Here is a 14,377-nt window from a genome sequence, read left to right on the forward strand (position 1 = left end):
CATTTTCCCTACTAGGCACAGAAGTCAGCTCTTCTTAAATCGCAGGGCTTGACATACTGGGGGGCAGGGCTGCACATCAGTTGATTAAAAATTATTCACTGGATACGCTCCATATAGTCTGAAGTACCCTGGTGGCTCTAAGTCATATATTTGTGACCAAGTAATGATAGAGCAGATTCTACCAGGGAAAGCCAGAAAAAGCCCCTTCTACACCTCCTTCCTTTACCACACGGATCGATTTTCAATCTTCTTGAATCTAGGGGGATCAGGAAAAGTATAGTTTGGGTCTGAATCTCCACTCAACAATTGAGATACAAACAATTGACTCACCTGAAGTGTAGAAGAACTTGGCTCACAATGCTTCACTCAGTCTCGCTGATGAAGTTCAAGCTTTTAAACAACACATATGTTAGGGCCAGTTTTCTTATAGTGGCTGAATGGCTAATTTATAACTGGGTTCTCGGTTCTGTTTTTTTAATTATGACCCTGCAAGGGACCAGACTCTCTGAAGTGGGTGGGAATCCATTAGACTGGAGAAAGCAGAGAAAACACAGAAATAGGCCCGGGAGAGTCTTGAATAGAAGCATTTCAGAAGCATCCCCTCCCCCACATATACCTATATTTCACCTACAGATGGGTGAAAAGTGATTATCTATGACCCTATAATACTTTATGTAATTACCTGTAATTAAATTAGTGCAAGGTAAAAATAATTGACTTAAAATAATATCAAGTATTGATAACAATTACTAGGCTAAATAACATTCTTTTTTTTTTCATAAAAGGAAGTGACATATGCAACAAAGTGGCAAAAACAGAATGGAGTGAGATGTGGTTAAGTGTAAGTCCTTATAGCAAGGAAAGTCATTTGTATTATCCTTACTTCTTTGAATAAATTCAGATGACAGCCCTATTTCATTTCTTCATTCACTTTGGAGGCCAGATGGCATTAGAATCATTTACTTCACCTTGTTGTGCTTAATTACTACAATCAACACACTATTTTCCAAATTAATCATAACAAAGTAATTTCATTAGTAACACAGCAGGCTGTTGAATTATTAGCATCATAACAGTTTGCAAACAATTAAACTTTATTTGAACCTTAAAAATTTGCAGAGTGGAACATTACTGTAAGATCTAATGGCAATAGAGTACAAATCCAGTACAGTGCAAATAATCAAGCAAAATGTTATATAAAATATGACTTACAATCACCTTTGGAAAAAAACAGCTCTCAGTCTAGCTGTTCGCAGAAAAACAAATAAAAGCTAAGCAAACATAATGAGAACATAGCAATTAGTACATTTTCTAACAAGCCATGCTGTTTAGAGTCACATTAATTATTATATTATTATGATCTGAAGAGGGTATGATATATTGTCAAGTGTGTAAAGAAAACTTTCTCCCTGGTAGTATACGAAAGATTTCACCAAATGAATATAAACTTGTCATGCGTTGAAAGCAATGATTATTTTCCCTTCCACGCCACCCATTTGAAATCTGGGTTTTCTTCCCTGTCTCCCACCTGGATTGCAGCTTAGAAAGAACAAAGGCCAGTGCTCAGGCCGAGGCCACACTAGGTTTCTGAATCACCACGGCTCAGAGCCCGTGTGGCTGGGAATGGCTGGTCATCCGTTGGCAAAGGACTCCCTCTCCTGGACTAACTGTAAAGGAGGCAGCGACGTTCTATGCGCTCTTTAGTCTGCAGGGGTCTGGGCCCGAGTGGGGGAGGGCTTCCCGGCAGCTGGGAATGCAATGAAAGACTGCTGCCACCTACTGGCCCAGGGCTGCAGTCTTCACTGAAGCCAGAAGCAGGAAATCTGTGTCCATGCCACCAGCAAGTCCACGTTTATGTTCTACATATTAATTATATGTAGAAACCCACCGCTGATTTTGCTTTTCAACCTCTCGGGCTTCGAAAACCAGCCGGGTAGCCTCATCTCCGCTTGTCTTTCCCCAAGATGATCTCACTCTACCCCCATGCCCTCGATCAGGACCAGATTAACAAGCGCACCAATTCATGTCTGACAGCTGGAGCTCAACAGTCTAAATAATTTATATAAATCAGAGTTTACTTCCAGTCCCTGAAATGAATATTCTTTAACATCTGAGATAATATGATGATGGCATTAAGGCACTCTGAAATAGTGTCTGTAAACAGTTTTATGTAAATAATGAAGGTTTTTAAAAATATTACCAGCCTGCTTGCATGGTCAGAATCTTTATCTTCATAAAGCAAAGATCCGAAAAGTTCAACAAATGTACATGCTAATCAGTGATTCAATATGAGATTATAGCTACTCCAAATGATTATCCGTTCAGCAGTACCTTGCAGTGTAAGTTAAGGGCATTTAAGTACCTTTGGTTTCCAATATACATGAACAGGTGGTGACATCATCCTGCAAGTCTTGCTCAGGTAGCGGAGCGCATGCTCCACTGTCAGGCTGCTGCTGCCCTTCCCCATGCCTGCTGTGTGTGCTGCCGTGGTCCCCACATGCCTGCTGTGTGTGCTGCCGTGGTCCCCACATGCCTGCTGTGTGTGCTGCCGTGGTCCCCACATGCCTGCTGTGTGTGCTGCCGTGGTCCCCACATGCCTGCTGTGTGTGTGCTGCCGTGGTCCCCACATGCCTGCTGTGTGTGCTGCCGTGGTCCCCACATGCCTGCTGTGTGTGCTGCCGTGGTCCCCACATGCCTGCTGTGTGTGCTGCCGTGGTCCCCACATGCCTGCTGTGTGTGCTGCCGTGGTCCCCACATGCCTGCTGGTGTGTGTGCTGCCGTGGTCCCCACATGCCTGCTGGTGTGTGTGCTGCCGTGGTCCCCACCCTGCTCCCTCCTCTGCTCGGAGGAGCCGGGAGCCTCTGGCTGGCGCCGCCCTCAGTGGGTTCCCTGCCACTGCCACCAGCAGGCAGGAGAGGCTGGTCCACCCTCACTCTCAGGGCACGTCGAGATGCCTCGTGCCCTTACCCTGGCGGAGAATCGGAGATGGGTCTTAGGAATTTTTATTTCATTAAATTTACACAAAATGATGGTGGGAGATGCTGGCCAGCCCAGCATCTGACCAGGGTGTCTGCTCTTGAAGCAGGATGTCACATGAACCATGGTTCCAGTCAGCGTGCCTTGTAGAAGGTGACAGCACACTACCATTCGCAATTCGATCCTGCTTCCTTCCTTGTGGGGAGAGTTCACATAAAGCAAACTCGCCCTTGGCGAAAATTCTCTCGAGAAAACGTGTCCCTAACGTGTGGAAAATAAATACTGACCTAAAACATCTCTAAAGCTTTCATAATGCCTTATTCCTGATGGCTTTATTAAAGTATCTACCCAAAGCTTACATGATAATGCCTTCCACATTTCTGTGAAATTATATATTTGACAGAAATAACTGACGGCCAATATTGAGAGAGGTTGCAGCTCACACCAGAGGTAGCGGTGATGATGTGGATCATATAGAACAGTGCTGAGCTCTTCACACAAATCAAATGAGTAAAAACTACAATCATTTCTTTGCAAAACAGCAACAGGTCTAAGTGCACAGCTTGTATCTGATTGGCAGGAATGTCCTTCATTTAGGCTCACGTCGGCGCAGAGCTGTGAAGGCAGAAGGCAGTGAGGACGCGGGATGCTAACAAACAAAGGAAGGGATGCGCTGCCGCTCAGGGCTCCCGGCCGGTCTGATCCCGCGGCCTCTGCAGAGAAGCAGGAGACCTTCCGCGGCTGTGGGCAGAAGGGAAAGTTGCATTACGATTTTTTTCTTCAACCGAAACGTTGATTTTTCCTGTTTAAAAAATTTTTATTTTTTATTTATTTATTTTTTTTAGCCGAGGAAAAATGAATGTTTACGCAACCTTCTTTCTGTCTACCTGGCTCCTCAGAAAGGCCATAAGAAGTGGTATTTTACTGAAGAGGAGGAGGTTTGATTACCACAGATACTTTCTCTTAATAATCTATTTCCAAAGTAAATTCCACGAAATTATTTTTAAAATTGAACCAGACTCCTTTCTAGAAAGAAGAAGAGTTGGAAGCATAATCTTCATGTTATCAGAAAACTACCAAGACTTAGAAAAAGGCGAAGACTCTTAATGCGGAGACCAAGAGAACATATGAGCTATTACGGAATATTGGATTAAAATGTACTTACCCAGGACTCTCAGATATCATACATCTCCATTATGTAGGCTTTCGGCACCAAGCCAATGGCTCCCTTCATTTCTCCTACCCACCAGCCGTATCTATTGTATTCCTAATTGAAAACAATATGCAATATTAACCTTTAGGCTGGTGGAAGTACAATGTCCTTTGTGTGCAACTTCGGAGAAATGTTATTTCTTTTTATAAAGTTACAAGAGCTTGAGCTGCAAATTGAAACATTCTCATCTTTTTTTGTTTCTGGACACTTTAAAAATGCTGCTAGGCAAAGATTTAAATTAAAGTATAAGACAAAGCCTGTTTATTACTGGGTGTAGAACACAGAAACAGTCACTTTTAAGAACCTAACGAGTGTATCAACCTCCCTCCCTCCTTCCCTCCTCCTTTCCCTCTCCCTCCTCTGCAGGGGCTCCAGCGTCACAGCCAGGATCCTGGGATACCACCTCTGCCTTCAAGAAGTTTACCATCTAGCAAGGATGGAATTATTTTCACGATAAACTACTTAATTCCTACTTAAAACTCTTATCACCAAAAATGATTTAGAATATAGAGGTATGCCTCTTCTTAAGAAAATATTTTATAAGCACATAGACATTTTAAAAAAATATATATTTTATTGATATTTTACAGAGAGGAAGGGAGAGGGATAGAGAGTTAGAAACATCGATGAGAGAAAAACCTCGCTGCCTCCTGCACACCCCCTACTGGGGATGTGCCCGCAACCAAGGTACATGCCCTTGACCAGAATCAAACCTGGGACCCTTCAGTCGGCAGGCCAATGCTCTATCCACTGAGCCAAACTGGCTAGGGCAAGCACATAGACATTTTAAACAGATAAATTAGAGAAAACAAGGAAACACTAATAATACCCGCCCCCCAATCCTTTATAAAACCGTTCACAAAAAGGTTCCTTTAAGAAAGCTTCCCTAAGGCATTTGTTGTCTTTTATTGATCATTAACTACAATTGATAAAGGATGGACAGAAGGAATTTAAAGATGGTGTTAGACTCTCCCTTACAGGAGGAGATCAATGGGAAATAAAGTATCCCACGTTATAAAGGCGACATACTAGCCAGCTGTGAGAGAGAGGGGGTGAAGGGCCACATCGCCTTCACTTGTCCTGGGAGATGAGCCTGGGCCTCCACTCCTCCCCTTTGCCTCCACGGCAGACACACCACTGCTCCAGGCATCGCGAGCTCTCTGTAGCCGGTCTCATGGCTCTGCCAGGTTGACTAATGCATTTTTATCTCAAACTTATTTATGTTTCGTGAGAAAAACAAAGTAAAATGAATTACAAGTTTCAAGAATAATATCTTTGCAAAGCAATACTCTGCAAAAGCATTGGAGGACCCAAATTTAATTTTTCCTAAAGATGAATTTTTAAAATCAATCCCCAAAGTAATTCAATAGGCTGTGACTTCCCAACATGAGAGTCCCAGACAAATGGTCGCACGTGGGAGGGAAGGTTAATCCAGGCACAGACTTAGCATCTGCACGATGAGTGTGCTGCTGCCCACCGGAAAGGAAGAGGAATATAGGCATAGCTCTATATTCTAAAGGCGGCAGCAGCCAGTGCGTACTGACATGCAGTCTGTCGATCGAGATTGTGGGGCTAAGTCTACATGTGCCACAGTTTTGAACTGTGATGGACCAGAACGAGGTTTACTCCAAGAACAGGGTGGAAGGAGAGGGACAAAGGCTTCTGATTCTAACGAGAGCACATCTGGCTCATGATTCTAAGTTTAAACGTTCTCTGGCAGTGTGGACCTAGTGGGCAAAACTGCCTAAGAAACGACATAGTCTGATGCCCAGAACTCCGTGGTGATGACTATAATGTATGCAGGCTGTATTTACCAGAAGAAAATACCAGCTTACTGAAAGCTAAGATTAGCAGCCATTACACCCTAATAGGTACCTAATAAAACTGCCCCTTTCAATTTTTAAGGCAATGAGTACAATTAGAGCCTAACGCTTAACAAAACAAACGTATTTAACCTCTCAGAGGCCAAAGTCGTACCTTGTAAAGTCTCAAGCTACAATAGATGGTTAACAGGGTAAACGTAAGGGTGAGAGCTCTGACCCAACGCCGGTCTGTTTTCACAACTGATGATCTGGAGGGAAGAGGTGACGGCCGGAAAGGACAGGCACCGAACACGTGCGGTGAGAGGCACGTGATGACCCAAACATGCTTTTACAGAAGAGCCCGCAATCTGGTTTCAACGTTTAGATTCCAATTACAAACCAGAAAGTTTATAACATTCTGCGGTGGTTCTAACCTGTGCTCTCCATTAAAGATAGAGTATTGTTCTCAAGAAGCTGACTCACATCCAAATTTGAGAAATGGATTTCCAGCAAATCACTCCAACCAAGGACCGATGGCACGCTTCCCACGTGAGGGAGTCCTGCCTGACAGGAGCTGGTAGGATTCATTGAGTGGGAAACACAGCAGTAAACAGCGGGGAGGAGCTTATCCAGCTGTAAACAGGTCCCTTCAAAGAAACACTCCAGGAGAAAAAATAAAATAAAGTTCTAGGCTGAAATCCTCTTAAATGCTACACTTAATTAATTTAAAATGATTGAAAAACCACATGAAATACACACCTCATAAAAGTACTCTAACATATCACAGGTTTAAATCAGAAAAGGGTATAAATAAATAAAAAACAGAGTGTTTATTACGCTGCATTCATAAAGGATTCCACGGAATGCTCCTGTGTGGAATGAAGAGGTAAGATGAAATTCAGGGAGGTGAGAATCTAGTAGGCAAATTTATGGGTTTACACCGCACGTCGACGAGACTGCAAACACAGAAGCTGCTCCTTTTATCATTACCATCCCCTGGATGAGCCTCCTGAGCAACATGAATCCCAATTAAACGTTTGCAGCCTATAAAAGAGGAGAAGATGCTTCCTGGAGCACAGTATTCTCAGCCTCAGCCCGAAGACGCACTCTCACACAAGGCTGCCTCTGAAGAAGGAAACCGGCCTCTCTGTGCCTTCCCCCAAACAGATGTGATTAGGAAGGCTAGATTACTTACAGCGGAAAACAATACACTCCACGCAATCCTGCCTTGCAGTCCACATACCGAGTATAGACAGTGTTGGTCTAAAAGTCACAGGTGGGTCACTAAAAAAACAGCAACGCTCAAGCCTGATCTTGTTCATAAACAAAAAATAAAGAGACCAAACCATAGCGGGCTGCCATCCGGATCTCTGAAAAGCTAGGAAGCGTCATGTCAGCTTACAGCTCACGAGAGCTCAGGTACAAGGAGATCCGCCATCTGGTCTCCCTCACCCTCCTCGGCTCTTAACAGCAACTGAAACGCCAGCGTAGGCCGGTGACTGCACTTGAGCGGGACTGATAAAATAATGAAGAGTGCTTTAATCTACAGGAAACCATTCTAGTCAATTTACAAGAAATATTGCATCCCTTTGTAGGACGTGTAATTATTTTCTATTAATCATGTGCTATAAAGCTACATTATGCGGTTATTCTGTTATCGCTGGGAAGGGGCCTGCAGTCAGCTTCTGACAATGTTAGGTAATTACTGACACAGAGCTGCTTTCTCTTCCTGTGGCAATGCCTGCGCCATCCCGAGGCGCAGGGATGCTGGCGGGCTGAAAGCAGCGCTCAGATGGAATGCAATGTCTGCCACAGGGATGGCTTCGAGGCACAATGCGATGCGGCAGTCGAAGCAAGAGCCAACCGCCCTGCAATCCGCGGGAATCGTGGTAAAGCCGCCCTGAACGGTGCTGATCTAACTCCTGTTTTCAAGTCTCAGACAGTCACAATCGCTTCCCTTAGTTTTACTGCGTAGTTAAAATGTTAGGCCTCCGTTAATAGGCATTAAGCAGTAGATTGAAGTGACTGAGTCACAAGGAAGGAAAGGGCAGTGGTTCTGACAGAGGGAGACGGGGGCCTGAGCCGGCGCCGCAGGGAACGTAAGTCCGTGTTCACTCCCTGAGCCTCCGTCTGTGCCACGTGTTACTGTGCGCGTACAGGAGGCCCAGGACGTACTGTTAAACCCTCTGCGGCTCCTTGATTCTCATTTTTCACGCACGCTAGTCACTTCTGGCTAACCATCTGGCGGAGGAACGGTGCCTTAACAGAAACCCGGAACATTGATAAGGTGTTGTGATGTGCTGCTCCTTTCAGAAATTAGTCACCAATCTGAAAGCGACAGGTGTTTCTTCAAACGCGTATCTCTCTTCCAACTATTCCCTGGGATATTTTCAATTTCTCAAATTATTTATACACATGGTAATAGTATGAATATTAGATAACTATTTAAAACACGGAAATCCTTTCTTCAGGTTACCTCTTGCAAGAACTTCCACCTGCTACCCACGTATGGACTGCTGGCAGGGAGTGGGGGGTGGGAGGGGCGTGTGTGGGGGGGTGAGGCAGCCACACGAGGAGTCCGCAGTCAGTGCACTGAGGAGCTAGTGGAAGCTACTGAGCAGCAGAGTGAGCTGACAAAGGCTGGTCCTGAGAGGAACAGAGAGGCAGGACTGATCAAGGGAGGTGAGGCCTGTGCAAGCACGATGACAGCTGCATGGAAGGGGTGGGTGAGCCTGGGAGCAGTTACCAGAGTCGGGTGTTGGTTGGTGAAATATACTGAGTGCCAAGGCCACTTTCTACTGAGCTTGATTTGATCCTTCTTTGCCTGAAAGTACCTCTGAATCATCAAGGCAAGTCTCATTTCATCACCATTTATCGTATCAATAGATGCCTGCCGAAAAGGGATTCCATAAAATCCAGCACCTATTTATGGTAAAAAATCTTGGCAAAGTGGGAATAGAGGGACTATAAGAAATGCCATATGGCACAAACCCACAGCCAAAATCAGACTCAACTGGCAAAAACTGAAAGCATTATCCTTAAGATCGGGAACCAGACAGGGATGTGCACTTTTACCACTCTATTCAACATAGCTCTGGAAGTGCTAGCCACAGCAATAAGACAAGAAGAAATAAAAGGCATCCAAACTAGAAAGAAGTAAAACTATCCTTATTTTCAGATGACATGATACTGTATATAGAGAATCCCAAAGATTCCACCAAAACTATTGGAACTGATCATTGAATTCAATAAAGTAACGGATTAAAAACAGTTGCATTTTTAATCACCAATAATGAACTACCAGAAAGGGAAACAAAGAAAATAATCCCATTTTTAATTGCATAAAAAACAAACTACCAACTCACCTAGAAATAAATTTAACCAAGGATGTGAAAGACTATGTTATAAGGTTCTGAAGACCATACAAATAAGTGAAAGCATATACTGTATTCATGGATAGGAAGAAATCACTAAACTATCTATAATACTTAAAGCAAGTTATAGATTCAATGCAATTCCTGTCAAGATACCAAGGGCATATTTCACAGAACTAAGAAGAACCTGAATAGCCACAGCAATCTTGAGAAAGAACAAAGTTGGAGGAATCATATCAAACTATACTACAAGGCCATAGTAATCAAAACAGCATGATACTGGCATAAAAACGGGCACTCACTATAAATAATTCCTTGTCTAAGAGCTTAAATGCCACCAGCAGAAATAAATATATTAGGTCTAGTAATAATTAATGTCGTTTTCTAATACTTTTTTAAATCGAATTTATTTAAACAATACAACAAAATTTAATCAACAATATAGTTGCCGTTGTTTTCTACTACTTGTGCCCAACGCTCAGGAAGCATTTTAATCCCTCTGTTGTGAAATTCTTGTGATTTTGATGCAAAAAATTCGGTCAATGCATTTTTGAGGGATTCTTCATTATTAAATTTTTTTCCAAGAAGAAAGTTTTGCAAAGAATGAAACAAATGGTAATCGGAAGGGGAAATATCAGGAGAATATGCAGGTTGAGGGAGAACTTCCCATTCCAACTGGCGCAGTTTTTCAGCAGTGATTCTTGCAGTATGCGGTCATGCGTTATCGTGGTGAAGAATTACGCCCTTCCGATTAATCAGCGCGGGTTCTTTTTCTCTTAAAGCTTGGGCTAACCTTTCCAATTGGGCACTATACACTGCACTTGTAATGGTTTGGGTAGATGGTAAAAGTTCATAATGAAGAATTCCTTTAAAATTCCACCAAACACACAACATCACTTTTTTCGCATGCAAGTCAGGTTTTGGCGTGGGCTGCGGAGCCTCATTTTTGTCCAACCATTGAGGCCGCCTTTCCAAATTAACATACAGCACTCATTTTTCATCTCCGGTAACAATTTGCTCTAAAAACGGCAAACGGTTTTGACAAGAGAGGAGTGAACTGCAAATTGTGACTCTTTGATTACGGTTGTTGTCGGTCAACTCATGAGGAACCCATTTTCCAAACTTTTGGACTTTGCCAAGTGCACGCAATTGATTGGAAATTGTTTTTTTGTGAACAATTTAAAGTTGTCGCAAGCTCTTGTTGGGTAATTTGAGGATTTTGCACCAAAAGAGCTTGAAGAGCTTCTTGATCAAAATTGGACACACGGCCTCGACCACTCTTGTCATCTAACGAAAAATTTCCCTCGCGAAATTTCTCAAACCAACGCTGGCATTTTCTGGCGCTAACTGCATCTTGACCAAGAGCACTACAGATGTTTTTTGCAGCCTCACTTGCTTTTCTTCCTAATTGGAACTCGTAAAGCATGCAGTGCCGAATATGCTCTTTATCCACCATCTTCTTAGCCCTAGTTTTGCAACAAAAACCAAACCAAACACAAACTTTTTCAAGCAAAACTTGTTAACTGCACTTCACATGTTCTGTAGATACCACGTGTTTGAAGGTTATGTCAATACAAGTCAACGCCAAGCAAGATTTTAAATGAATGTTTTAAAACGACATTAATTATTACTAGACCCGTGGGAGCAAATAATGCCAGTTCTTTGAAGAAATTATGGACAAAACCATTACAAGTTCAGTTGAATTTACTGTGAGTGCCGAGGAGGTTAAGACAGAGCCCTGCAATGGGAGAAAGTGTGGCTAGCGAAAGGAACAATCGACTGGGTTTTCAGCTCCTTCTCATTCCTGCAGTTATTTTCTCAGATGACCCAGAGTCTCATCCCAGCTCTTCCTAATGAGGCATGTGACCTTGGGCAATCCCCAAGTCCTTACAGGATGACTTTTTGTTTTGTATCCCTCACTCAAAAAATATACATATTTAATGTAAAGCAGTAAGTCCAACTAGTATATATTTGGACCTCATAGAATGAAATCTGTTGTTACATTTACTACAAAATGTTTGCGTTGAGGGCATTACCTGCCACTGTTTTACTTACTATATAAGGTGGTTGAGGTCAGATAATCAGTGAACATTCTAGAAATTCATGATATATATATATTTTTTTAAGTAGCCAGTACTGGGGGGGGGGGGGGGGAATCTAGGTCTGTCCTTTATGATTAAGAGAAGTTATTAGTTCCCCGTCTCTCCTTTTTTTAGTTTGGTTTCCAAGAAGCTCAAGTGCACAAACTTCGTTGTATCTTAAGGTCTCCACGGATGTTGTCCTTTTTTCTTTACCCCTTTATTTATTCCTCCCCTCCCCCTCCATTATCTTGAGCCTCCAGATTTCCTCACCTCTACAGTGAAGGGCTAGCACTAAGATTCTGCTAATTCTTTGATTCTAATTCTTTTTAATATGTTCAGTATTATTTCCCATATTAACTGCATTTTCATTGCATATTAAGCATCTATCTGCCATAGGTTAGGTATTGGAGATACAAAAACTTAGGACACACTGTCTACTCCGAGTTCAGAGCTGAGACAGATGGACGGTCCCAGTCGTGGCCCAAGGAGGGATGGAGCAGACAGAGAAAGGCTTTAGGGCCGCATCTGCGCCGATTCCAGGAGAAGTTACTTGTTGGCTGGTGTCCTCAGGCAATCTGCATAGTGACCCTACGGAGCCTCAGTTTCCTCGCCTGCACAACTGCACCACATGCTTCACAGGTTAATTTATGAATCAGACAAGTGAGAGCACAGGTGTGCCTGGAGCAGCATACTTCAGGTATGCAACAGATCCCTTTCTTTTAAAACGTATTGTTGACAGCATTACAGATGCTGGAATAGTTTTAAGTAACCACTTCCCCGCTTTACCTCCCTCCACCCAACCCCTACCCACCCCAGGCCTTCATCACATCACACTCTTGTCCGATGGAATATGCGTCAGTGTCCGTGGAATATGCATATATGCACGTAAGTTCTTTGGTTAATCTCTTCCCATCCCCCCTCCCCCTCTCCATGTATCCGTGTCTCTGGACCTATTTGGGTCCATTTTGTCCCACTCCCTCCCTATTAATTGCTGTAGCAAAAACCAGGGCACCAAAACCTAGGGTGTTTTGGAGAGCAATCTGAGGCAGTCTGCTTGCCATGAGCAGCTTCTGTCCTGCGCAGCCAACGGGAATCTGACCTTTAAAGGAATGAGCAGGGAGGCATCGCAAAGCAGTAACGATGAGCCGCGTATACATGGAGGGGGTCCTAATTCTTTGTTTCAGAGGCTGGTGGAGGACAGAAGCAATCATGGATTTTTTAATTTAGGATTTTTAAAAAATGACCAGCAGAGTGTGTGTGTGCATTTTGGTGTTTTTGTTGTTGTTTTACTTCCGGCAAACGCTTGCTCGTTCCTTGTAGAATTCAATCACACAAGGCCCTGCAAACAGCAGCTCGGCCTGGCCTCTCTGCCCCACCTCTCAGCCACTGCAGGGGCTCAGCATGCCAGCTGCCTGCTGCTCACTGTCCCCTCTCACCTGTCAGCGCGGCCCTGGACCACACCCTGCACTGTGTGCCAGAGAAAGCAGGACGTGCTCTCGCATGCTGTTTGCTAGGAGATGAGAGGGGTTCCGGGGGAAACCAGGCCGCCTGGCGTGGTGCTGTCCCCACAGATGGTGCATCTCTCCTTGGGAGAGGTGGTGGGAGCCAGCAGGTCAGCCTGGCCCCTGCCTCACTGGACCTCTATTGGCAGCAGAGGAACTAGATGCCACCACCCCAATCATGGCAGCTACCATGACTCTCCGTTCTCCTCCTCCTCCTCCTCCTCCTCCTCCTCCTCCTCCTCCTCCTCCTCCGAAAGGCTGCAAGGTGGGGCGCATGCTGGGAAGCAGCCTGCAGCAGCCATGTGCCCCACATGGCGATGGCCCGGTTACTCCCCAGCAGCTGGCTGGGCTATTTGTGGCCGGTGGGTCAGATGGCCACAAAGAAAAAACTCCGCCAGCCTCTCCTTGTATTTCTACTTTCCTGGCAGTTCGGAGCCAAGGAAAGCTCTAGCGACGGAATCGTTCCATTTTCACAACGAAAAGCAAAAATCCCCCATTGGCCAGGCCTTGGAAAAAGTCACCAGCCAGCAGGAAAAGCATCAATGCCTGGAACTCCAACCAAGGCGCACAAAAATAATAACAATAACAAGAATTCTAAAAGCTCTTGGATTGTACATGAGTGAACGATGTCAACCGACACTGACTTAATAAAACATTTTTAAGAAGCTGTCCTCGACCGGATAAAATATCCCAGGATTCCTGACTCCCGTGCTTTCCTGCTAATGCCAGACGAAGTTCGTGCCTCTTTCCTGCTGAAGCGGAGCCTGTCATTAGGTCTCTGAAGCTAATTTATGGCTTTAAAAGTAAGAATAGGAATGTGGTTAGCAATTTACCGATGAGCACAGATTGAAAGATAAACTGAGAGAGGACGTGAAATCCAGAGCAGCAGAAGAATAGCATACCAGAGAGGTGTGCAGGGCCACGATGCCTTCAGCTATCCAGCCTGGATCCTGCCATCAAAATCATAAAATTTCACAAATACCGTTCTAGGGAAATACTATTATAGAATGAGAAGATGTCCACGTTTAAGGTGGCAATACAATTGAAGTGCAAACTGGTAAGAGAATTTAGCATGATTTTAAACAACCCAATTCTTTAAAAAAAATTATTTTCCCCCATCAAATGAATCTGAAACCAAGCCTTGTTTCAGAGTTCATTCACTAACAAGGCAGCTGTCATTAAAATGACAAATCCCAGTTTTATTCACCCCAGAAAAAGTGCTCCATTTGGGGGGTGTTTCTAAATCTCCACTAAACTACTGAAGTTTATAAAGTGTTTATTTTAATACATTAAAAAAAAAAACACAGCAGCAACCCTTATGAAAAGAACTGTACCCAAAATGCTCCTCCAACCAGCTCGCTTTTTCAGGCAAGCAGAAGTTCGATTTATTACTAGCGAGGTTCAAAGGTTAAAATGAAGAAAATGCGGG

The 14,377-nt window shown here is 43.8% G+C and overlaps 1 protein-coding gene across 3 annotated transcripts in view; it reads right to left on the bottom strand.

Annotated features, from left to right (window-relative positions):
* Window positions 1-1,076: 1,076 nt before the first annotated feature.
* SKAP2 (src kinase associated phosphoprotein 2) overlaps window positions 1,077-14,377 on the bottom strand; it is a 138,046-nt gene continuing 124,745 nt past the window's right edge. Inside the window, exons 12-14 of one of the 3 annotated variants that reach the window (XR_006742647.1) lie at window positions 4,142-4,243; window positions 3,724-3,778; window positions 1,077-3,686 (exon numbers count right to left, since the gene is read on the bottom strand). Coding sequence is in view for 2 of the 3 variants with exons in the window: in XM_045587209.1 (XP_045443165.1) it covers window positions 4,151-4,243 (93 nt within the window). In the remaining variant the exon portion in view is untranslated. Of the gene's footprint in view, window positions 3,779-4,141; window positions 4,244-14,377 lie in introns of all 3 variants that reach the window. The other 2 variants (XM_045587209.1, XM_036453794.2) reach the window with 2 other exon arrangements.

The sequence above is a fragment of the Pipistrellus kuhlii genome, unplaced genomic scaffold (genome assembly GCF_014108245.1).
Source record: "Pipistrellus kuhlii isolate mPipKuh1 unplaced genomic scaffold, mPipKuh1.p scaffold_m20_p_26, whole genome shotgun sequence".
In the NCBI taxonomy this organism is placed as follows: Eukaryota; Metazoa; Chordata; class Mammalia; order Chiroptera; family Vespertilionidae; genus Pipistrellus; species Pipistrellus kuhlii.